Source organism: Cebus imitator, unplaced genomic scaffold (assembly GCF_001604975.1).
Source record: "Cebus imitator isolate Cc_AM_T3 unplaced genomic scaffold, Cebus_imitator-1.0 Scaffold14, whole genome shotgun sequence".
NCBI lineage: Eukaryota > Metazoa > Chordata > Mammalia > Primates > Cebidae > Cebus > Cebus imitator.
Window position 1 is genome coordinate 7,182,690 of NW_016107329.1, and position 26,308 is coordinate 7,208,997.

A 26,308-nucleotide genomic window follows, 5' to 3' on the forward strand; every position below is an offset into this window, starting at 1 on the left:
TTGTTTATTTTGGTTTTGGAATTACCTAGAAGTAAATTTGCCAATCTCCACAAAGATCACTGGTAGTAATACTTTGGATAGTCTCTACTAACTGAGCCAGGATTCTAGCCTTCTGTCCCAGCTGTGCTTGTGATAACTGGCCTATGGTTGGACTAAGTTCTAAATTATGAGATCCAATTTTTGCTGTATGGAAAACAAATCTAATCCTGCGGGGATCAGCCCTGTGAACTTGACATCATTAGTATCAACTGCTAACCAGAAAATGAATTCGTTCTTGACTCCATTTGTAGATTCTTCTTTATACTAAAAATTAGCATCTTCTGAGATTCAGATTAGTGCGTATAGCACAGAGTAACTGCCAATCATTTACTGATTATTCAAATAATGTAGAATCAATTTAGAAGCAGATGAATAGATTAATTCTCTAGGATAGCAAGTATATAAAATTATATTTTCTAAAATACTTGTGGATATGTCATCATTCTTGAGACTATTTGCTAGAATATTAATAAGATTAATTTTGTATGTAGCAAGCATGGCAAAATCTATGAGAAACAGTATCTTAATTTAGATGAATATATTTATTCTAATATATAAACATATATATACACTCTGTAGATTGAAGAACATAATTAAGTCCAAAGGTATAAAAATAAATGTTAAATTTTGTCAAAACGTACGTATTTAATAAGCCTCTTTAAATCTTGTCTTTGTAATAAAAACAAAATGGAACAGGGCTACAAAATTCCATGCTATCACACCTGGAAGATGGCATTGATTTTACCACTTTTAAGTTTCTTACATTCTTTTCTGTTGGTTTCTTATTCCTAATTCTTATGTTTATAAAATAAATCAGGTAGTTACTTAGTAACCTCATTTGAGTGCAATGATAGTTTATATAGAAATAAAGGCTGCTACTTTAGAAACAGGAATTCCCTCACCTGAAAAATGTAAAAAATTCTCCAAACCCTAATCTCATCATTATTGTTCATAAGGACTTATTTCTAAACTTAAGATTCCATTAAAAAACTAATCTGGGGCCAGACATGGTGGCTCATGCCTGTAACCCCAGCACTTTGGGAAGCCAAGCCCAATGGATTGCTTGACCTCAGAAGTTCAAAACCAGTCTGGGCAACACACAACACGGCGAAAACCAATCTCTACCAAAAAAAAAAAAAAAAAGTTAGCTGGGTTTAGTGGCACCCACCTGTAGCACGAGCTACTCAGTAGGCTGAAGTGGGAGGATCACTTGAACTCCGGAAATTTAGGCTGCAGTAAGACATGATTACACCACTGCATTACAGCCTGGGTGACAGAGAGAGACCCTGTCTCAAAAATATAATTAAAAAAGAAAGAAACTAAAACTGGGAGAATGTTACAATGGTAGCTACATAGTCATTTTTAAGCCTGCCATGATTAGTTAATTCTTTCTAGTGTTCCTGTGCCTTTTACACAGACAGAAGCGTCACACTGATCACATTTCCTGTTTTTGGTTATTCTTTGAATTACCTTCCATAGCACCAGGTACAATGCCTGGAATATAGAGCTAAGCAGCAAATATTTTACCCTTAGGCAAGAAGTGGCAAACTTTTCAATTATTCTATTCTATATTCTGAAATATTCAGATTGCATTGAAAAGGAGCTCTTTGAGGGGGATAGGAGTTACATGAAAAAGTGTACACTATCAGAGTAAGAAGGAAAATAATAACCATAAGCATCCTTTCAAAGACTGATAATTGCACCCACTTATACCAAATAAATAAAATCACATGTTCTTTTGTTTTTATGGTCTCTGTATTTTAGATCCAATATTTCATTAAGTAGCTCTCTTTAAACCACTGAGTGAACTGTATGAATATCACTGCTTTAACAAAATGAATAATAAGATGTCTCTTCACTGCAGTTACACATGGCATGTGCAAGTGGCTACAAGGAGGTGGTGTCTCTTATTCTGGAACATGGTGGAGACCTCAACATAGTTGATGATCAGTACTGGACTCCCCTCCATTTGGCAGCCAAATATGGTCAGGTAGAGTGATTTTCTGAATTCTTTTCAAAATCATTTTACATAATTAATGAATAATTTCATATTTAATTTTGATTTGATTTTATGTGTTAATCATTATTGAAATTTGACTTTTAATTGCATCTTCTTGCTGAATAAATATTTTTATGGTTAAAAGAAAATGCTTAAACAAGAGCACGCCAAAATGTGTTCCTTATGTATCTGAATATTGTAGTCAAATCATTGGAGAAATAATCAAAATCTGTAAACGTTTGCCATAATATGGAGTTAAACATTTTTTTCATATTCTATAGTCTTCATAAACTTGCAGTTTCATGAATCTGTCACAATTATGTGTTTTCAACAGCTAATATTTTGTTCATGGTAAGAGTATGAAAAGTAACTTAGTTTTACATGCATATATTTAAGCTAAATGTGTTCAACTCAGAACATTATTTTGGGGTAAGAATCACGTCTAGTAAATTTGTAGTAAGTTAGATCTCTTAGAAACTAATCATTACGTAAAATAATCTGTCATAGAATTTCAGTAGTATAACTGTTAAAAGAATTGAAAGGGTTTGCATTTCACATACTTTAGTAAAAAAGCGTATTACCTGGGGAAGTTCTTTCAAACTAACAAGAACAGTGTTTTGACAGCATGTCCTGTGAAAAAAAGATCCATTTATTTAATAAATATATTTAACGGTCTACTAAATATCCCTGAATTGTGCTTCTAGCCAGTGATTCAATCTCTTTGTTACTGGTCTGTTCCAGCTTTCCATTTCTCCTTGATTGAGTCTTGGTGGATTGTGTGTTTTTAGGAATGTATCAGTTTCTTTGAGGCTATCCAATTGGTTCATTGTGTTCACTGATAATATTCCATCATGATCCTTTTAAATTTCTGAGCAGCCTGTTGTACCATCTCCTCTGCCAGTTCTTTCTGAGTTGCTTGCTGTTTCCAGGGTTATTGTCGTAATTGGCAGGGAGGAACAGGAAGAAAAGTCTAAGTAGGTGTATTTTAAAGTAGCTGTTTCTGCTTCTTAAAATACCAATTTATTAATGTCTTGTAAAGATTGGTAAAGAAATAAAATTAATTTATAATTATCTTCACATGAAACCCACTGGAAAAGCAGAGAAATTAGTATACATTTCTGCAACTGTTCCATTATAATGTATCTATTGCAATCTGTGGTTTTACATGTTGAATGTGTCTAAGTGTAATCCGTTTTTCCTGACTCATATTCTTATAAGGAGAATCTAGATATTTATTTCCCACCTCCTGGAAGCTGTAATGACCAAGGCAGAAAGAAATAGATCTGTTTAGAATCAGAAATTTTATCCCTCAAGCAATCAGATCAAGCTACTGACCTTTTTTTCCAGAAATGCATAGACACAAAATGTGTGCCTACAATTTCAGAGGTTGAGCTCTCTATGAAAGCGAGGCATAGACCTTCCAGAGGCCCATAAAAAATCCTGCTCTGCAGAAATAGAAGCTTTTTTTTTTTTTTTTTTTTTTTAAGAAGGAGTCTCACTCTGTTGCCCAGGCTGGAATGCAGTGATGTAATCTCAGCTAACAGCAACTTCTGCCTCCTGGATTCAAGCAGTTCTCATGCCTCAGCCTCCTGACTAGCTGGGAATACAGACACTCACCACCATGCCCGGCTAATTTTTTCTATTTTCAGTAGAGACAGTGTTTCGCCATGTTGGCCAAGCTGGTCTCCAACTCCTGACCTCAGGTGATCCACCCACCTCCACCTCCCAAAGTGTTGGGATTACAGGCATGATCCACCATGCCCTGCCAGGAAATTATGCTTCTAATAAAGCTATGTTATATAGTAAGAATTGAGACACAGTATCAGTCAGATAAAATTTGTGTCATGTGTAAAAAATCTGTAATTAGTTTGAGTGATGAAAATGACTTTTTAAATGTTAATTTATATAGTTAATCAATAAAAATCCTTTAATGATTGACATAAATGCCACACATGATACATGCCATGTGCAGTGGTGGAGGGAACATGAGCCCAATCTACTTCTTTCAGAAAGCTTCCTAGAGGTTCCTGTTCCTTAAAAGTCTTCGCTGAATGATAAGGCAGAAGGAATTAGTGGCTGTCGGTGTTACTACTTGCCTTTACCTGTCACATTCGAAAAATTTCCCAAACTTTTTTTTGAATCTGTTCTTTCAAATTAGATAAATACAGTCATGAACTAAACATGAGGAATCTGATTCAGAGCCACGTTTGTTTTGTCAGATGCAAAGGAATTAAGATTGTTTCTCCTGCTCCTTCTCCAGTGTGTCACCTAGATTCCTAGCATTCATCATTTATTCATGTTAAGTGAATTAAGAAACACCAGTTATTGAGAACCATGAGCATCTGTAGAAAGGGGAGAGTTTTACTTAGTTGAGCAGGTTTTTGAGAATCATGAAGGTGAATGCCTTGTGTGTATTGATCATCAGTCAGCACATGTCCTGATCCATTGACAGTTGCTAGATTGGCACAGACAGATATCTGAACCAAAGTTTTCCAGAAATGGCCACGTACAATGTGCAGATGAGGCCGGTGTTTACATTATCTTTATCCTCTGCTTCTCTAGACGTGCGTTTAATTATTTTCTAACTTCTGATGCATGTTAGTACTAAGGAAAGTGTCTGAAGATCATGTGTCTCTGCTACTTTGTTCCATTAAGCCTACTCAAATGGTGTCTCCACTCAAATGCATACCCAGAAAAACAGACTCTGAGTAGCCCATTGTCCAGTGACCAAAAGAAATGACCAAAAGAAAGGACAAAGGCAACCAACCCAGAACTAGGTGCAAAACTGGATTGGAAATCCTGAGTGTAGATAAGACTTTTGTTTTAGAAGACACCAAAACCAAGATATTCTTTTACTCAGACTGAAGCAGATAAAAGAAACTGAGAAATTTATGATAATAGAAGACTTTGAGTAAATTACATCTTAATTATTTTGCCAAGAAACATAATATATGAAATCTAGAATTATTTAAAAAAAATTGTTCACCCACAAAGATATCATTTAGTATGCACTTCGGAAATTATATTTTAGAAACAGGTTTATTTGAATATCAATTTATATGCATGGAAGGTTTATAATGCTCTCTGAAGAAATTTGCTGTAAATACATTGCTTCTGTGTTCAGGGAAAAAAGCTTTAGAAATGTGAACATTAGAGAGGCTAATGGCATGTTTAGAGACATTCACAGTAATTTCACTCTTATAAAGACCTTACAAATGTAAATACCTTTATGGAGAAGGTAGCTCACAATCTATAACTGTATTTATTATTTACATTTATAGTGGGATGATATATATATTTTTAAACTACCTTTTATAAATGTGTTAACTTTTGCAGTGAAAAAAGAGAAGCTTGATTTTGTCGACAACTAGAAACTGAATAAATTATATGAGCGATAAGTCTTTTGGTTTTACAACTCTGTCATGAGTTGTACATAAAGTAAAATTTCATTCTAATCTTGCATGTATTTACTGTTTTTAGTATTTGAATTGGCAATAGTACACCAAAAGTTAAGAAAATATTGGTACAAATGCTGGAATCTAAATATTCTTATTTTCCAAAGTATTTTATATGATATAACTCACATATCTTAATAGTTACAAAGCCATTTGTATTCTCAAATACATTTTTACCCAAGTATATAAAAATTAAGATATATTCAGAGCTTTTATTTTTTTCATATATTTCTTCTTTGCCTTGGAGAAACTATACAGTCTGGTTATGCCCTTACCCCTCCGACCATGCAATATCAGTAAAGTCCATGCTCCATCTTAGGCTCCTGTCTCTTTTTGGTTTGTTGTGTCTTTGAGAAATAGTCTCAGACCCTCAGCTTCAAATGCTGTCTACATGCTCATAGCTACCAAAGCCTCCTCTCTGTTTCTCTCCTGTTGGGGTCTGACCCGCAGACCCCAACCCAGTGGTGGATGAACAAATCTACTCAAACACAAATCTCCAGTGAAAGTTTGGGCTGGAGGTCCTTGGCCACTCACAGACACTACTGAGAGAGGTAGCAGCATGGCCTCCATCAGCTGGTACTCTAGGCATTTATTTAGTATAGATTTAATAGCAGAGGCTCTGAGTCAACACACTTATGGATAATGATTAAAGGCCAGGTTCTGAGGCCTAAAGCAAATACCATTTGTGGGTTATAAATCTGGTTGCCCTCCCCGCTCCTCCAGAGAGAGCCAGCTGACCCATGAAAGATTAAAGGCTAGTTTTAGGATCACATGAGTAAATAAGTTATTTAGATAAACTCCCCCACATTCCCTAGTTATTTGCTTTTCTTTATCAAATAAAGGTAAAGGGTATTAGGCTGCCTTCAGCCGAAACTTCTGCTGAAACTATGCAGACCTTTCTGTCTTCCCAGACTATATAGTCTGCAATTGTACAATCTTTCCAATCATCTTGACTGAACTCCCACACTTTCCCAAATTCTACATCCATGTATACTACTGCCCAGGGGTTGTCTCTATTTTTCTGTCCTCTAACACTACCTGTTTAAAAAGAAAATCATCTTCTCTTTCCCATTCCCATTTGTTGCTCTTCTGTTTTGTCATTTATTCACCACAAAACTAGTCCTTTGCCATTTTCCTAACTTTCCCTCCTCTCTTATGCCTAACAAAACACAGAGCCTAAAAACTCCTACCCAGTGGATTGTGTTGAGATATTTAGGCTGTAATCACTACAAATCCATCTGTGCCTCCTCACTGCCTCTCCCCTCACCCAGGGCACTCACTTCTCTATATCTGGGTTAAACCATCAGCCTTTAGCAGGTTTCTACCCCTCTCCCCCACTCTTCTCTTAACAGTGAGGCTGCAGTCATTCTACATTGCAGACATAATCAGACTGTTTCAACACAGTGTCCTTTCCATTGCTGTTGAAGTAAAATACGTATTCCTTAGCACCATTTATAAGTCCCCATATGTCAGAGCGCCTGGTTAAGTCTTACGTTTTATTTCTCCTGTCTCACCCCACCCTATTTGAGGGTAAAGCTATACTGCATGTATCTCCATTTCTAGAATGCACCACCACATATAGCCTATCATTTGCTCTTTCTGAAATTGTTAAATTTTACCTTGCATAGCTACATTGAGATGTCACTTCACTGGCGGTCTTTCCAAATGCTTGGAATTTGCGTATGACGGTTCCTCTCCTGTCTACGTATGGGCACTCTGTGTATCCTATATCATAAATACAGCTTTACTGCAACTTGCTGTAGTTTTCAGTTCATTCATCTGTATCACCTTTTAGTCTGTAAGAACTGAGTGTAGGAACATTTGTTTGGCTTATAAAAATATCACGGCATCCCAGACAGGAGTCAACACAGAATACTGGCTAAGTTACTGTTTATTTAATGAGAGAATCAATAAATGCCCTAATGTAATACATACCTGCCTTTGTCAATGGATCACTGAATACATGTGTGAAGGGTAGATGAGTGGGCACACACCTGAGACTGCTTCTTGCAGGAAATCCTCATGGAGATTTCCAAGAGAAACTTGGGCACATGCAATGGCTTTGATAGCACTGGAGATAATTTGGGATGGATTACTCAAAGAAATCATGAACATTTAGGCTGTAATCACCACAGGGATTTCAACCAAGGGCAATATATTGTGAGTAGCTCTTTATTTAATGGCTTCTATGTATGACCCCAAAATTTACGTTGCAAAGTTAATCCCTGGTGAAGCAAAATTAGGAGGTGAGGCCTAATGAGAGGTGTTTAGGTCATGAGGGTTTCACCCTCATGAAAGGATTAACACAACTATAAAAGGAAATTGCGGGAGTGGTTCTTCTTTCTGCTTTTCTGCCATGTGAGGATATAATAATCCTCTCCTCTGTAGGGTGCAACATTTAATGGGGCACCTTGAGAGCAGAGAGACTAAGGCCTGCTGGCACTTTGATCTTGGACTTCCCAGCCTCCAGAACTGTGAGCAATACATTTCTGTTCATTATAAATTACCCAGTCTCAGATATTCTGTTATGGCTGCACAAATAAGACTGTGACAACTGCATAAAAGCAAAGTACCATACAAGGAGATTCAGGAGAGGTGGACACAGGCAGAGGAGGACTGTGTGGTTTGCTGAATAGAAATAAAAGAGGTGTGTTTCAGAAAAGAAATACACGGACAGTTACATGGAAACTACAGTGATTAGAAAGTATTTATTTTGTGGTATGAGGGCAGAACCATTTGGTTAATGAGAAATCATAGTTGAGTCATTAAAAGTAGCAATGTATTGGACTTTTAAAAATATTGTATCTGAAATACTTCACATGGTTCTCAGAATTAGACATATTTACACTTTACAATGTAGAATATGTGCCATTGAGCATAGGTATATGGAATTCAAGTGGGGTATGCAAGTGCTGAGTTTCTGAGAGACTATAACATTATAATTTCCCCTTTATTAAATTAAATCAATCTTTTTTAGCTTTTGAACTAGGAAGGAATGAGTGCTGGCTCCAAACACTCATTGCTATATTTTAGCTTTTTAAAGAGATACTGTGACAATCAAGAAATTAATTTTGATAAATTTAGTCTCACTGAAATACAACTGTCTGAAGAATGAGTAAAATCTATATCCAGCAACTTACATGAATTCAAATTTCTGCTTAAATACATTTTCTGTTAGCCACTTAATGTTTCCTTTTATACAGACACACTCCCCTTTCTCTCTCTCTGTCTCTCTCTCAGTTGTAGTCACCTTAACCTCTGATAGCTTTGCTGATTATGAAATTCTTTTAATAGTGGAGATGAGTTGTAATTGAATGACACACTCTACCTGTTCACATTTCAAGTGATTTACGTAAATTTTTTCGTAAGGTTAAGACAGTTGTTCCAGAGTAGAGTAATTGGAATTAGCACTGGCCTGCTTAATTCAGTTCTGCTAAGTGCCTCACTGATTTCTAATTGGAAGGACATGAAAAATACTAACTTAATGAAAAGAAAGGAATTTCCCAAGTAGGAGAAACTTCCTTATTCCACACATGAATGTTTATTTTTGCAGGCCTGAAATAAAATGGAATTACTTTTATTGTTAAAGATTTTCTTGTAGAAGATATTCACTTTTCTGACTTAAATGCTTTCTGCAGTTGAAGTTGTAGAGAACAGTAGTTTTCTGGGATATTGCACATGATTTTATTTGGAGTTCTATACAGGACAAGTTCAATTTAGAAATGCAACATAATTATTAGACTCTCTGATACACTGACATTTTTGCAAACATATAAAACCTTTAGCATTATCGACGCTCTTTCAAATTTGTGGAAAACAAAGTCAATCTTAACTAATTTTTGACTTTTGTTTTCTTTCTTTCTGAATTTTTCTTTCCCTTCCTTCTGTCTTCATTTTTCCTTACTTTACTCCATCTTCTATTTTTTGTTCTTTCCTTTTCTTTGTTCTTTCCTTCCTTCCTTCATTTCTGACATGTGACATAAAAGGAAGAAAATGTCTCAAATCTTTAATATAAAGCAAAACTCATTCTTGCAACTATTTTAATGTCCTGGGAACCTACAACATATATTTTTATCTTTCAGATTTAAAGATAGCCTCTCTTTCTTTAGCAAACTATATATTTGGAAATCAAAATAACTTCTAAATATAAGCACCCTGCTGTAACATGAATAAGTACTACTGAAATAATTTGTGTTCTGCAAAACCAAAAACTAATTTTGAATGGGCTTGTAAGAAATCTAGCAATAGGGCATACCATTGGAAACCTAATTAATTTTATAGTGAGAACACTGGCAAAAGCCATAATTATTTGGGGAGATCTCTTAGAATGCTTGGGCAAAAAGCTCAGCATGAGTGAAAAATGCCACAGAAAGTGTTACAAATGCAAACAACCAAGCAAACAAACAAATGAACCCCACCTCAGACTGAAGAAACCCCTGTCATTCTAACAAGTAAAATAATGCAAGAAATGAAAATGAAAGGCAAGGTTAGGAAAGGAGAAAGGATAACAAAAATACCAAAGAATCTCCAAAAAACTTTTTAAAATTAGAACCATTAAATGAATTTATGAAGGTTTTTTTTTTTTTTTTTTTTTTTTTTTTTTTTTTTTTTTTTTTTTTTTACAGGAGGGTTATATTTGTAACATAGATAGTAATATGTTTAACAAATGATGTGAAATATTTGTGCATTTATCACTACAAAACATTGCAGGGATGATCGAAGACCTGTGAAAATAAAGAGGTAAGCCACACTCATTGATACTCAGTTGTCATTGAGATACTGGATATTTTTAAGGTATCTGGGAAGGCAGAATAGTGGCCCTGAGTGACATTCATGCCCTAATCCCCAGAACATGTCAATTATGTTACAAGGCTAAATAAAGAACTTTGCATTGTGACTAACCTAAGGATCATAAGCTGGAAAGGCTTTCCTGGATTCTCTAGATGGGCCCAGTGTAATCACATGGGCCCTTAGAAACAGAGAGTTGTTCTTGGCTGAGAGACAGACTGGGGTGTGACTGTGGGAAAATGGCCAGAGGCATGCAATGTTGCTGACTTGAAGATGGTGGAAGAGGAGGGACCATTAACCAAGGAACGTGGGTGACCTCAAAACTGGAAAAGCCAGAAACAAATTCTCCTTTAGAACCAGAAGGGAGCACAGAGCTACCAGAACCCTGACGTCAGCCCAGTGATACCTGTGTCAGACTTCTGACTAACGGAATTGTAAGACATTATACATTTTTATTGTTAGAGCCATGAACCTTGTGGTGATCTGTTATGGCAGCCATATAAAACTAATATAGTAGCTACCTATTTTAAGCAATCCCAATCTAAATCCTAGTGGTCTTTTCTTACAGCAATTGAAAAATTCATTCTAAAATGTATATGGAATGCAAAGTACCTATAATAGACAAAATGATCTCGAAGGAGTAAGACATAGACTTTTTTTCAAGACACTGTAAGTCTTTCACTTGCAAGATTTCAACACTCGCTGTAAATCTATACTCATAAAGTTGTTAGGTAATATAGTAAAGATAGACCAATATATCAATGAAACAAAAAAATAGCATCTACAAATGAACATAATGAACTAGTTGATTTCCTATGAAGATCTCAAGGCAATTCAATAAGAAAACATGATCTTCTCAACAAATGTTGCTGAAAAATAAATGGTGCTGGACCATACAGGCCTTTACATGGCATTCACAAAAACTTACTTGAAATGGACCATAAATATAAAAGTTAAAATTATAAAGCTCTTAGAAGAAACTATATTATCATGAACTTTGAGTAGATAAAAATAGGTAGAGGTATTGTACTAAACAAAAGTAAAAGAAATAAAAATGTTTTTCTGCTCATCCAAAGGCATTTTTAAGAACATGACTAGGCAAGCCATAGCATGGGAGGAAATATCTGTAATACATACACCTGAAAAATGCATCTAGATCACATAAAAATGCACAGAGGGTAATATTAAAAAGGTAAACAATCCAGTAATAAATGGACAAGAAATTCTTGAATAGCTGCTTCACAAAAGTTGGTCATTAAGCACATGAGAGTGTTCAATATCACTAGTCATCAGGGAAATGTAAATTCAACTACAATGAGATACTACTTCAGTGGCTAAAATTGTTTTACTATGACAATATCAAGTATTGGAGAGGATGTGACAAAATTGCCAGTGAGGGTAAAAAATATTAAAACCACTTTGTAAACTTTTCTGGCAATTTCTTATAAAGTTAAATGTACGCTTACCAGATTACCCAGGATTCTACTTTAGAATGTTCAAAAGAGAAAAATGAAAAATCTACATTGACTAAAATGACATATGTCCATAGTTCCTCATTCGAAGAGCAGGAAATGAAAGTCTCAACTCTCAATTAAGAAGAAAATGATGAACATGTTGTAGTGTAGTTATACCTTGGATTACAACTCAACAATGAAGAATGAAAATGTCAATGCATGCACAAACGTGGACAAATCTTAAGAACATTATGTTGGTCAAACATATATATTTCCGTGTTCTATTTATATGAAGTTTAACAATAGACAAAGCTAGTCTGGGGTGCTGTAAATCACACTGTAGTTTCCAGTATGGGATGAAGATTGACCATAGAGGGTCAGGGGTAAGTGCTGGTGATGATAAATGTTCTATAGCTTATTTGTGGTGCTGATTACACAGGTACACACATTTGCCCAAATTGTTATAACTGTGCACTTATTATTATCCATTTTATTGCCTTTAAATTACTTCATTGTTTTTTTTTAAAAAGAGAGTATTTGTAGAAATACAGCTAAGATGGCTTCAGTTTCCAGTACAAGACAGTTGAGATATTTTAATTTTATGATTTCAGTTCCATTGTTTTGGCCCCTCTTGCCTAGGGAAAAGTGGTATCTACGAACATTTATCAATTGAGCATGAGCTACTTTGTATTACAGAAAAACACTTTGTTTCAGAACTTACTATTCTCTTTAAGTCAAAAAAGACATACAATGACCATTTAAAAATATTTGGAACAGAATCATAATAAAAAAATTACATTGTCTCTATCCCTATGTGAGCTGTAAAGAAAGTAGAGGTAATTTTGATTTGATGGAAATTTACAGCTTTAGAGGTTGCATAGCAACCTTAAATGTTTATATAGTAAAAGGCAAGTTTGAAAAATAATATTGCAACTTACAAAGTTTGTAAGAGATTCATAAAATAGGCCAGGCTCTGGCTCATGCCTGTAATTTCAGCACTTTGAGAGGCTGAGTCAGGCAGATTACTTGAGGTCAGGAGTTCAAGACCAGCCTGGTAAACATGGTGAAACCCTGTGTCTACTAAAAATATGAAAGTTTTCTGTATGTGGTAGTGCCTGCTGGTAGTCCCAGCTACTCCGGAGGCTGAGGCACAAGAATTGCTTGAACCTGGGAGAAGGAAGTTGCAGTTGTAGTAAGCAGAGATGGTGCGACTGCACTCTAACCTGGGTGACAGAGCGAGACTTCATCTCAAAAAAAAAGAGAGAGAGAGAGAGAAAGAGATTAATGAAACAAACACAGAATGCATAAATGAGGCTATAAAACAGATAGAGGCCAAAGTGATAGAACTGTTAAAAAATACCACAGAAAGAATCAACAATACCTCAAATTGGTTCTTGTAAAGATTAGTGAGATGAACAAGTTTTGGAAGTATTGGTCAGAAAGATAGAGAGGACATGCACAAAATAACTGATAGTGTGCATGTAAGTGGAAACATAAGTGCACAAACAGCACAGCTATTAAAAAGATAATAAAAGAAAAAACACAATAAGAAGATGTAACCAACAGTATCATGCCAGTGCATTTGAAAACTTAGGCAAAATTGGCAAATCTCTAGAAAGTAATAACTTTAAAAGTATCATATAAAATCATACCAAAAAGAAATCCAAGAGAGTCCTGTAGCTACTATAGACCCTCATTTTCAAAGCAATGCACCATTAAACCACAATGAGCTATTCTTTTACACCCAATAATTTAACAACAAGTAAATGCCTGATAATAAAATTATTAAGTAGAACATAGAGCAATAGAAATCCTTGTTAGAAGTAGAAGTGTAAATCTGAGCAATCTCTTGGAAAAAAATATATTGGCACTACCTGGTTACTTTGATGGTATCCAAACTGATACCCCAGCAATGTCATTTTTAAGTACATATATCCTGAAGAAAGTCTTATATGTGTGCACCAAGAGATATAAATGAGAATACTTAGGGTAACATTATTTATAAAAACAAATAAATGACTGCAAATGTCTCGAATATTCCCTGGGAGAAAGGTGAATCAATTATGATATATTTGTATAATACAATTCCATGCAGCCAAGAAAAAGAATGAACCTTGGTTAAACCCATCAACTCTGATGGCTCAAAAATGCAATGGTAAGCCATGAAAACAGGACATGGAAGAACCCATACACTATGATTTCATTTCTATAAATATCACAAACAGATTATGCAATATGGTGTTTAGGGATACTTCCATATATATGTGCTAAGCATATAGAGAAGATACTAATGGTTATCTGAAAAGTCATGATCTTAGCCAACTCTAGGACACAGAGGCATAGTTTGGGGGAGAAACACACAAAGATATCATTTTTTAAAAATGATGAGTACATATTTTAAAAATTTGGGTACACTGAAATTTATTTTATTGCTTTTTCAATAGCACATGTACATTATATATCCCCTTTATATGTGTGATATATTATAGCATTTTTAAAAAAATACTTAATTTCTGAAGTCACTTAAGTCTTATAGCATTTTTCTAATGGTGCAATGTGACTTTAGGTTCATACTGCCCACATTGCTGTCAGAGAGGAACAATATCAACAAGTTAGACTTCAATGAATTGTTCAATTAAAACAGAACAAAACGCACTATACCATATAATTCCTCATATATGGAATATAGATTATGGACTTTCAGGTTGTATTATGGCATAGAATCAATAATGTACTGTTGTACTTTGTTGTATTTTGCCTTTCATGTTTTAAGCTTTCTGGGTATTTATCCATTCAGTGTAACTTACTTCCATTATAAAGACACATGCACACACGTATGATCACAGTGGCACTGTTTACAATAGCAAAGACCTGGAACCAACCCAAATGCCCATCAATGATAGACTGGACAAGGAAAATGTAGCACATATACACCATGGAATACTATGCAGCCATAAAAAATGATGAGTTCGTGTCCTTTGTAGGGACATGGATGAATCTGGAAACCATCATTCTCAGCAAATTGATATAAGAACAGAAAATCAAACACTGCATATTCTCACTCATAGGCAGGTGTTGAACAATGAGAACACATGGACACAGGGAGGGGAGCATCACACACTGGGGTCTGTTTTGGGGGCTTGGGGAGAGACAGCAGGAGGTGGGGAGGTTGGGGAGGGATAACGTAGGGAGAAATGCCAGATATAGGTGATGGGGGATGGAGGCAGCAAACCACATTGCCACGTACATACCTATGCAACAATCCTGCATGATCTGCACATGTACCCCAGAACCTAAAGTACAATTAAAAATATATATACAGAGAAATATAAATAAAATCCATACATTTTGGAGTCATCAAAATATATATGTATATAAATATTTTTTGCTACTATTTAACTAGTTTCTCGTTCTACCAAATACATGCAAACCTGAAAGTTATAAAGTATCATTTTCAGTGATTACATCCTTATTGGATAGATAATTTTTTCTCTGAATTCAGAAAGGGCTGAAATAGTTTGAATATCTGACATTTTTACAAAAGGCACTGGGAATGGGGACAGGAAGGAATTCTGAGTGGGAGTGCTGATACTGTCTCATTCCAGCTGCTGGTGCTCTCGAGGGCAGCCACAGTGTATGACTTACCGATGAATCCTTAGCATCTGGCACAGTGTTTCCCATTTCGATTATCTTTAATATTTCAGACCAACCTGGTGAAACTTCTTTTGATGCATCAGGCAAACCCACACCTTGTGAACTGTAATGAGGAGAAGCCATCAGGTAGGTTGGGAGCATCCTGGGACCATTAAGCAGGTACCATTTTCTTCCTTTCATGTCAGAGTTGTCCATCATCTTTAGCACAGCCACAGAGTGGGAGTGGACACGCCTGTGAAGCTGTGTAACAACCAGCCCAGTTTAAGCACAATTTATAATCGCCTATGCACGGCTCGATTACAGGAGGCTATTCACAGTTTAATCTACACTGTGCTGTTGTACTTTGTTGTATTTTGCCTTTCATGTTTTAAAACTTCAGGTAGTGATTCATTCAGTGTAACTTAGTTTAAAATATGTTTTTACTGTTACTTAGCTAGTTTCTCACCCTGCCAGAAGCATGCTTATCTGTTAGGGTATTTTTGAAAAATAATGGCATTATTATCTGTGCAGACATTTAAACTACAGGACATATAGAGAGGCTAACATTCTCATGCAAATTTAAAACTTTGAAAATCTTGACTTAATATTACTAATTTTTAATAAATATCTTTTTGAAGATTTCTAAAATTATTTTAGTCAGTGTCATTTTGTATATTTGTATGCTTATTTAATAAATGGATGCTACATTAATTTTGTAGCTTTTAGATTTAACACAATGTTACTACTCATAATTATTTTTGCAATAGTAAAAAGAATTCTGAATAACAAAGAGAAAAATCTAGCATATGTAATACCATAATATCAAAATTTTGAAGGCAGTAATTGATCTGACTATGATAATAAATCTATTTTTTCTCTTGCCATACTTCTACTTACTTAAATGTACTTTACTTTTGAGATTTATCATTTGATATATTTTCAGGAGTATGAATTTCTAATAAATCTCTAGGTAAAGCCAGAAGAAGTGATTTTTCTCTATTTGTTATTTATTGGAAGTAAGTATCATTGTTTAATGTTTATTACTTCATTTTCTCTGCTAAACTGAAGATTTACCAAACAGAAATTTAAGACAGCTTAAAAGTCACAAACTTGAGAACCAAGCTAATATTACTTACAGTCTAGTAATTTTAACATTAATTATGTTAGTACGATAAACATGATAATTATCAAAAGAACAAATAAAATTTGTAGGTTTTTTTCTTATTAAAAATGTATTTATCATGAATACAAGTTACATCCTCTGTTAACTCTAATCTGGTTCTAACAGTAGCTCACATTTTTCAAGTTTATATTCCTGGCTTATTTCCCAGACATGGGAAGATATGACTGACTTTTTGACTACATGGACCCCCAGGGCAGACTTTCCCCATGTAGGTCTAGTGTCATTTCAAACAGATGTCCAGGCATGGCAGATGACAATCTTAGGAATGGAGGCAATGAATGAACTTTTGGGCCAGACTCAGCACTGGTCACCTCAGCACAGTGCATGAGGACTCTCGCGGGCAACTTTTTCCATATTGGTCATGCAAAGCCGACTAGCAACCTCGTACTTTATCCATGGCCTTTTGGCAATACGAGACACAGTGCTGGGCCCATAATAGATCCTCAGTAAATATTTGCTAACTGCATAAAAATACTTTTATCACATGCAAAAAGCAAAGCGTTGTAATGTGGTGAGAGGTTTCACTTAAAGCACATATGCCAGTAATCCAGTGAGCCAGAAGACAAAAGAAGGAAAAACCTGAAACAAGAATAGAGCAGAGAACAGTAAACCAGAAGCCCGTATTATACCTGAGCAAATGAAGGGCGTGATCAGCACCAGAGTATATTATTGTTATTTTATGTTTCTTGAATTTTGAATGGATCCATAAAAAAAATTTGGAGCAGGGAAAAACAGTTTGTTAAGTGGGACAGAAACTTTATCTCGCAAAGGAAGAAAACTGAGCACTCCCCTACTTTTTACATGTGCATAATTTAATCTGAGGCAAATAATGATAAAATCTTTACACAAATATCTTCTTGTGGCAGCTACATTTCTGTGACCAGCCCAGAAAGCAATATAACTTTAATTTATAGACATAGCTGGTCATGCATTCTGGTCCTAACGACTGACAATGAGCGGCTGCCTCCAGTAGATTCTTAACTGATATGAATGTTGTTTTTTTTCCTTGTGATCTATATCAGTGTCTGTATCATAATTGTTGTTATTGTAAACTTGATTGATACATATCTATATTGCTGCCCAAACATGTTCCGATGTCACTGTTTATGTGTAATTTTTAAGGAAATATATTTATTTGTATTTGCAATAGATAAAGGTAAAAATATCATGACTAGAGGGCGTACCCCTTGTTTAAATAATACGAATGAGCATTTACTTGTACATCTACCTGTTTAGTAGACAGTTTATAGAATGCCAACACATGCTTTATAACCCAGTCGATGGGAAAGTGTAGCTATTTCTGTAATTTTGGTTCATATTCACCAAGATGTAGGACAGATTTTACTGAGAATGAAATGACATGAAGTTTGTTCAAGCTTAGCCACTCAATGATTTTTTATTTTACACATCACCATCCAGTGTATACTATTTTCATATTTTATTTCATTTCTAATTAAATATGTCACCGATGTAAAACAAAATAGTCTTTTAAAATGGCAGTACTTCAATTTTATCCCAGCCATAAATTTTTAATGTTTTTTGTTTTGATTTATACATTGATAAATTTTTAGCATTTTAAGCATATCGGAATTATTGAAAGTAAATAGATTTCTGTGCTATCACCACTCATCATTTTTCTGATTTTTTGACTTTTTTCTGGTAGATATTGCTGCATCTGAGTTTATCGAGGAAATGCTGCTGAAAGCTGAAATTGCCTGGGAAGAAAAAATGAAAGAGCCTTTATCTGCGTCTACCTTAGCGCAAGAAGAGCCCTATGAAGAGATCATCCATGATCTCCCCGTGTTGTCGAGTAAGCTGTAAGTGACTTCGTGCTTATTCTCATTTGACATCTTCTCTACTTGCTGGTTATTTTAGAGCCAGTATTAACTCTGAATCTCAGCAAAAAGAGTTAGAACAATTAAAATGGTTTATCAACATATGTACCAAAGAATACTTGTTTACAGTGATGAGTTAAACATAATTTTATAAAAACCATCTGATTTAAAAACAGTGTTACTATATCAGTTATTAAATGAATTTCATGTGCCATGAGACCAAATAATATCTTAAACACATTCCAAAATTTTAGCTAAACTGATAATGAGGTTTCCAGTGATTATCATAATGACTAACTTTCCTGAAATAGAAAATACTGATATACATTTTTTTCTCTCATAAGCATAAAACCAATTATTTATTGTCATATATGTTATCTCTTAAAAATAACTTTTCTGTTGCATTTAAAATAGCAAATGGATTGATATCATTTTCAAAGTCAGAAAAAGTGACACAAAGTGTGCTAATAAGAATGACAAATAACTCACATTTGAATTAATGTTAAATTTACTGAAGAATAAGTGTTCATTTAACTCATAAAATGATACGTATGTTTCCAGAGTTTCTCTTTACCAGCATATATTTATAGTATGGATATATAAACACAGGTGTTATGCATATAACTTAGGTATGCTTACATATTTTTTCATTTTAAAATATATTTATTCAGAATCTACTGACTGGTACTTGGAATACATAACAAAACAGACAGCAAACATTGTCAGGTGGAGATGAACTGTGAGTATCTAAATAAATAAATACATCTCTATGAATAAATAACATTGCATGTAGTCTATGGGACTTTGTTTTAAAGTTCGTCCCAGATTTAAAGACCTCCAATAGCAGCAGCCGGGTAAAGAAATTGTGTATCCAGAACAATATTATAAAAAATTGATAGTACCCATAAAATTACAGAAAGAGAAATTATTAAACACTAGATAGCTTGTTACCTCCAGAGTGCTACTGCTAAAATATGCATTAAAAGGAGTAAGAGAAACATGGAAAGCTTTATGAAGGGTTTTACCATGATATAAAAATTCATTTAAAACCATAGAAATACCCCTGGTGAAACGAGCAAAAAGCAAATATATGAAAATCTGGATATTCTAATGTAAACCTCTAAAACAGGTCTCTATGAATTTATATATTCATATTCTTCTGAGGTAGTGTTGTGGTTACTGGAAAGAGCTTTGCCTTATGGCTAATATTTTAGTTTGAATAGTTAAATAAGTTGATGCCCAAGTTTCAAAAACAAATAGGACAAGTAGGGAAAAGAAGAACAGGGAACAGGAGACTTAACACTATAAAGCAACCAGATCTAACAGACACATTTAGAGCACTTTCATCCAGCAATAGTGGGATACATATTCTTTTGAATTGCACTTGGAACATTCTTTTACTAAAATCAGACATGAAAGAGGAACATTACTCCTGGTTTACAGAAACAAAAATAATTAAAAGAAAATACTATGAGCAATTATATGCCAAAATATTAGCTAACCTAGATGAAATTGAAGAATTCCTAGAAAACACAAACAAAACTAACACAAGAAAAAGGAGAACATTTGAATAAACCTACAGCAAGTAAAGAGATTGAATTAGTAATCAAAAACTTCTCACAAAGAAAAACAAATGACCACATGGTTTCAGGCTGAATTCTTCCAAATGTTTAAAGAATTAACACCAATCCATCACAAACGCTTTCAAAAATAGAAGTGCAGGGAATTGTTCCTGACTCATTCTATCAGGTCAGAATTATCCTGATACACAAAATAAATTGAAAGTTTCAGACAAAAAGAAAACAACAACCTTATGAATATAGCTTTAAGACACCTAAATAAAACACCAGCAAACCAAGTTCGGACACATATAAAAAGGATTGCACAATACGTCTTTGTGAGATTTATGACAAGAAAGCAGGCTGAGCATGAAAAAATCAGAAAATGTTATATGTTAATAGAATAAGGAACAAAATTACACGATTATCACAATATATACAGAAAAAGCATTTGACAAAGCCCAACACTCTTTTATGAGAAAAAAGTAAATAAACTAGAAATGGGGGGAAGCTTTTTCAACCTGCTAAAGGATAAGAAGCAAAAAATAAAAAAATAAAAACAGAGCTAATGTCATCCTCAATGGTGACAGATCACTTTCCCCTTAAGATGAGGACAAAGGCAAGAAGAGTGTCTTCTGTCACCAACTCTGTAACATTGTATTGGTGGTTTTAACTCAAGCAACTGGGCAAGAAAATGAATGAATGAATGAATGAATAAAAACACATCCAAACTAAAGGAAGAAGTAAAACTATCTCTATGTGCAGATGACATAATCTTGTATATAGAAAATTCTAAGGAATTTTTAAAAAATTATATTTGAACTAAGAATATAGTTCAGGAGATTGGTAATATACATGATCAAGACACAGAAACAATCTGTATTTCTATATACAGCAATTCATAATTCAAAAATGAAATTAAAAACATGCTTACCCAGTATGGGGGGAAAAAAGGAAAGATTAAAAACAATTTAATTTACAACAACATTTAAAAAACCAAAATATTTACAAGAAAATTTACAAAAAGAAGTGCAAACTTTTACACTGGAAACTACAAAACATAATTGAAAGAAATTAAAGAGCCTAAATATGTGGAAAGAAATATTATATTCATGGATCGGAAGACTTAATATCGTTAACACAATCTCTGTAAAAATAGCAGATGACTTTTTGAAAAAATCGACAGGCCAATTTTTAAAATCACATAACAATTCAAGGACCCAGAATACCAAAAAAAAAAAATTATGTAAAAAAAGAACAAAGTTAGAGAACTCACACAACCGTATTTCAAAACTTACTTGAAATCTATAGTAATGAAGACATTTTGATACTGGCACAGGATAGAAATATATCAATGGGATAGAACGGAGAACTCAAAAAGAAAACCTTTTACATGTATGGGTTAACTGATTTTTGTCAAAGAATGCCAAAACAATTCTATGGGAAAGAATGGCCTTTACAATAAACAGTACTGAGACAACTAGATATTCATATGCAAAATAATCAGTTGGACCTGTACTTTACACCATGCATAAAAATTCACCCAAGATGGATCATTGACCTAATATAAGAGATAAAACTATAAATCTCTCTTTAAAAAGTGTAAATCTTTCTGACCTTAGCTGAAGCAATGGTTTCTTAGCTATGACACCATAAGATAAGCAATAAAACTAAAAATAGGTAAACTAAAGATTTTAGTGGTTTCAAAGACACCAATAAGAAATTAAAAAAAAAGAAAAACCACACATAATGGGATAAAATTTCTTCAGTGGTATATATAACAAAATATAAAAGGATCCCTACAACTCAACAATAAAAAGACAAATAACTCACTTCAAAATAGGCAATGAATTTGAATATGTTTCTTCAGAGAAGATAGAGTGATAGCCCATAAGCACACACAAGGATATTCCTCATTATTTATCAGGAAAATCCAAATGGAAACCACAATGAGATACTACTTTATATTTCCTAGAATGGCCATTAATAAAGAACAAAAATAAATAAAGAAAATACGTGTTGGCAAGGCTGTGGGGGAACTGCCTCCCTCGCTTACTGGTAGCCGGAATGTAAAATGGTGACACAGTGTTGAAAAACAATTTGGCAGTTCTTGAAAAGCTAGACGTAGATCTACCACATGACCCATAAATTCTTCTCCTAGGTATATTGCTTGTCTCCCAGATAATAAAAATGTATGTCTACACACAAACCTGCATATAAATATTCTTAGCAGTTTTATATGTAAGAGCAATTTAAAAAAAGGGGAACAACTGTCCTTGACTTCACCATGTATTCCCTCATCTGAATCATGGCTGCTCATTTTGCTTCATCGGTTTTAACCCCAACTTCTTATTCCTTTGCATTCTAAAGTTGATTTGTTTCTTTTTCTTTTTCCCAGGGTATATTTTGCCAAAATTGCAAGAAAGAATGGAATAGCTCATTTTTTCCTATTATTTCAGGATACAAGTCAAATTTCTGCTTTACAATAAACTCAAGTTTATTGTTTCGATGAGCATTTTGTGCAGTAAATCATGATTTAGTAAGGTTAAGGACGTCATTTCCACTATGCCCTGCTGTCAGTAACCACTGCCTGTCTTTGAATATTTGATGAATTGGAAATTCCTGTGCTATTGGATTATCTCATATTTCATATTTTCTAAGGTGCCTCCTATCCAATCAGCATTCCCAAGTCTTCCCTGTGTGACCTGACCTTCAAGCTCATGTCTAAGAATGTGCATCTTTAATTCCAAAGGCCCTTCTACTTGTAACATTCTGTAAGACCAGCTCCTTGTAGGCCTGCTTTGTCTTCTCCATACTTGGAGAAGAGAACAAAAAAAATTTTTTTGTTCTTTATTAATGGCCATTCTAGGAAATATAAAGTAATATCTCATTGTGGTTTCCATTTGGGTTTTCCTGATAAATAATGAGGAGTATCTTTTTGCTTATAGGCTATCACTTTGCTTGTCTGTTCCTTCTGACTGGACACCTCCTCTCTGTGCTGCCTTTCTGTCCTTCAATGTATTCAAGTGCCTCACTTGCTGTTATTTCTGCTAATGAAACAGCTGCTGCTGAGTATGCCCTTTGGTGTCTGAGCACGGACATGTTCACCCAGGGTTTTCACCACTGAGCAGTTTGGATATGCGCCAACTTGCATTCCTAATATTCTAGTTCATAGAGCCCATGAGAATGAACCCACAGGAATTCTGCGTATTGCCTAAGTGGAGTCTTTCATTGATGAAGGGGATTTTCACTTAGTATTTGTAATAATAACAATAATTTTGGCAACACTTACCAGATATTGAAATGTGAGCAAACTTGTTTGGATAATTTCATTTCACTCTCAAAACAACACCTGGATGTGTGTCCTGTGACTTACTCAACCATGTGATACACACCTGGCTGAAGCTGGGAGCTTCAAGAACATGATTCATGCCACATGTGTGTTCAATCTTGTATTGTTTCAATGAGGAGGTCATTTTTATTTGAAATTCCAAAGCTTCTCGTTTGGCCTTTAAAAGGAAATTGATAGTCCCTAAACTCCCTCCCTGTGTGTTACTGGTGAGGCCCTGTGGTTGTGGAACTTTTGGGCCACTATCCATCTGCAGATCCTGGCTCCACCCTTTACTGGCTCTATGACCTTGAGCAATTCAGTCAACCTCTTTGTGACATTTTTATTCAAGTGCAAAATGTGGTTGTTGTTTCGTAAAAAATCTGGCTGATTTTTGTTCTTGGTTTCTGGGAGGTAAACTAAATCATTGGAATTTCCCAGGGGATTAGAGTGTCTTTGTTATTCATGAGCCCCTTGGATCACATCTGAGTTTATCCTAACAGGTGAGGTGACTCAGGGTAGGGGTCTGGTCATTGCCAGAAAAACCGACCCTGTGATTAAAGAAATCCAGCCCAACCTCCAGGAGGAGCAGGACAGGCTCGAGATGAAGTTCAAACATGTGACCAATGATGTCATCACTCATGCCTATGCAACAAGACACCAATAAAAACTGTGGACATTGGGGCTTGTGGATTGGTGAGGACATCAGTGGGCTGGAGTTTGATGTGCTCTATTTCCTTGGGCAGGGGGCTCAGAAGCTCTGCATTTGGGACCCCCTCAGACCTTGTCGTATGTATTTGTTTGTCAGGCTTGTCACAATTTGTATTCTTTATCATAAAGATGTGTTATTAAGTGTAGCACTTTGCTGAGTTTTGAGAGCCATTCTAGCAGATTGTCAAACCTGTGTTGCGGGGGAAGGGAGGTTTATGAGAATCCCAAAATTTGTAGCTAGTTGCTCAAAAGTACAAGTGACCTGGGGACCTCCAAACTTTTGGCTGGCATCTAAAATGGGGGCAGTCTTGCTGAGGACTGTGCCCTTAACCTGTAGACTCTGGACAAACCCTACGCATTTAGCATAATTGTGCTACAGGACATCAGTGTTTGATGATTATGATAACTATATCATAGGCTTGTTCTTCATAACTGAGTTAATATTTATCAAGCATTTACAGCAATGTCTGCCTCATTGTAAGTACTAAACAACTGCTTAAGGAATGACCAAAAAAGAAAAAAAAAGCCATTCTTCACTTATCTTTGAACTGTCAGCAAAATCATCTAAAGCCAGAATGATACATTCAGGGAAATTTCTAGCAAAGTTAACACTTGAAACTTTCAGAATCTTCCTTCATATATCCATAAAACTACTGAATTATACAGATTTTCCCTTAAATAAGCTATTAAACTTTTTTTGCATGTATCTGTTGAGAGCTGTTGAGATTAATATATCTTAAAAAAATACAAACTCCAGTTCAGCCATGTGCCACATTATAAGTTTTATTTGCTTTTTAGACACAGGTAATATTTTACCATAATGGTCTTTAAATTGTAAAAAAAAAAAAAAAAAAAAAAGTTCTTACAAAAATTAATTTTTGGAAGGACCAAATATATAGCAATTAATTCAAATCTCTCCAAGAGCTCTTTCATTTAATATTAACCATTGCATCTTTATCTTATTTTATAGAGGCAGGAAAAAACAAAAATTTAATTCAGTTTTCTACAGTGAACAATTTGTGTAGCTATGTTTCTCAGAGTCACGTTGAGAACTGTGCATTCCATCAATTATTTAAAGCATAAAAATAACCAAGTCTCACATGTCATATCTTTACATCGTTTTTTTTTTTGTTTTGTTTTGTTTTTGTTGGCTTCATGTACCTCAATATATTCAATTTTATTTCATCTCTATGGTTTTCTAAAATTGCTTTAGTTATAATGGGCAATAATTGTTGCCTTTGTTAGTTTCATTTTATTACATTCCTGTTTCCATTTTCAGAAGGAAAATCCTATTTCCTGTAGGCACATTTTCCCTGCATGAAGTTACTTTTATGTCTGTCAAAATAAGCAAGTCTGGCAGAAATCCAGTAGAGTTCAGAAATTGGTTGTCTGCTGGTATATTCTCATCTCTTTCTTTTCACAGTCAGAGTTAAATCTGTCTCCACTGTATTAATCTAAGCAACTCTTGGATGATACTAATTTTCTTTTTTTAAATGTTTATGGGATCTGTTTTACCAATAGAAAATATACTATCTTATTTCTTTTTTTTTTCTCAGCAGATAAACTTCTATTGCTAGTAATTTCTTTTTAATAATCAGAATAAGAATTTCTTGTTGAAGAAAATTTGGAGAGTGCAAAAAACATATAGAAGCATGAAAAAATTACTCATTTACTTTGAAGAAAAATTGCACCAGAGATGTTACATAGGAAAGAAAGACTTTACTTAAAACTATTACAACAAGGGAGAATGATTGAACTCTACTAAACAAAAGTGGGAGAGTTTCTTTCCTTTTCGTTTTTTTAATACTTTAAGGGAGAATGATTCAACTCAACTCTACTAAACAAAAGTGGGAGAGTTTCTAAGTACTCGGGTGAACTAGCAGAAAATTACTATAGGACTTTAGGAAGGACTTTGGCCAAGGTGATCAAGCCATAGGCATTTGCTAATTGTCCATTATCAAAGTTAGGCTCCTGTGCTTCACAGAAACTGGGAAATAGTGGGCTATGTTCTTCCCTGTTTAGATTTCAAAGGGATGACTCCCAGGTCATAAAGACATTCCTGGATTGCAAACTGGCCAGAGGCTGGAAGAAGATATACATCTCAAAGGGGCAGAGAAAAAATTTGCAGTTCTGTTTTCTAAAGTCAGTGCTCAAGAAAAGGGAGTTCAAAGGACTAAAGGTACTCCAAAGTTTAGCTGAGAGGAGAAGGTTAAGGCCTTCTTGGTCACTACTCCACCTTTTTGATGAAACGGCTACTAACTTGGAATTTTTCCTTTTGTTCTTTATATGTTTCATTATATATATATATATATATATATATATAT

The 26,308-nt window shown here is 34.6% G+C and overlaps 1 protein-coding gene across 2 annotated transcripts in view; it reads left to right on the forward strand.

Moving 5' to 3' along the window:
* The window catches only part of MYO16 (myosin XVI), a 603,751-nt gene that overhangs the window by 210,367 nt on the left and 367,076 nt on the right, over positions 1–26,308 (forward strand). For both annotated transcript variants that reach the window (XM_037729044.1, XM_017501745.2), the window contains exons 7-9: positions 1,904–2,029; positions 15,440–15,515; positions 18,215–18,368. In XM_037729044.1, coding sequence (XP_037584972.1) covers positions 1,904–2,029; positions 15,440–15,515; positions 18,215–18,368 — 356 coding nt within the window. The remainder of the gene's footprint in view (positions 1–1,903; positions 2,030–15,439; positions 15,516–18,214; positions 18,369–26,308) is intronic.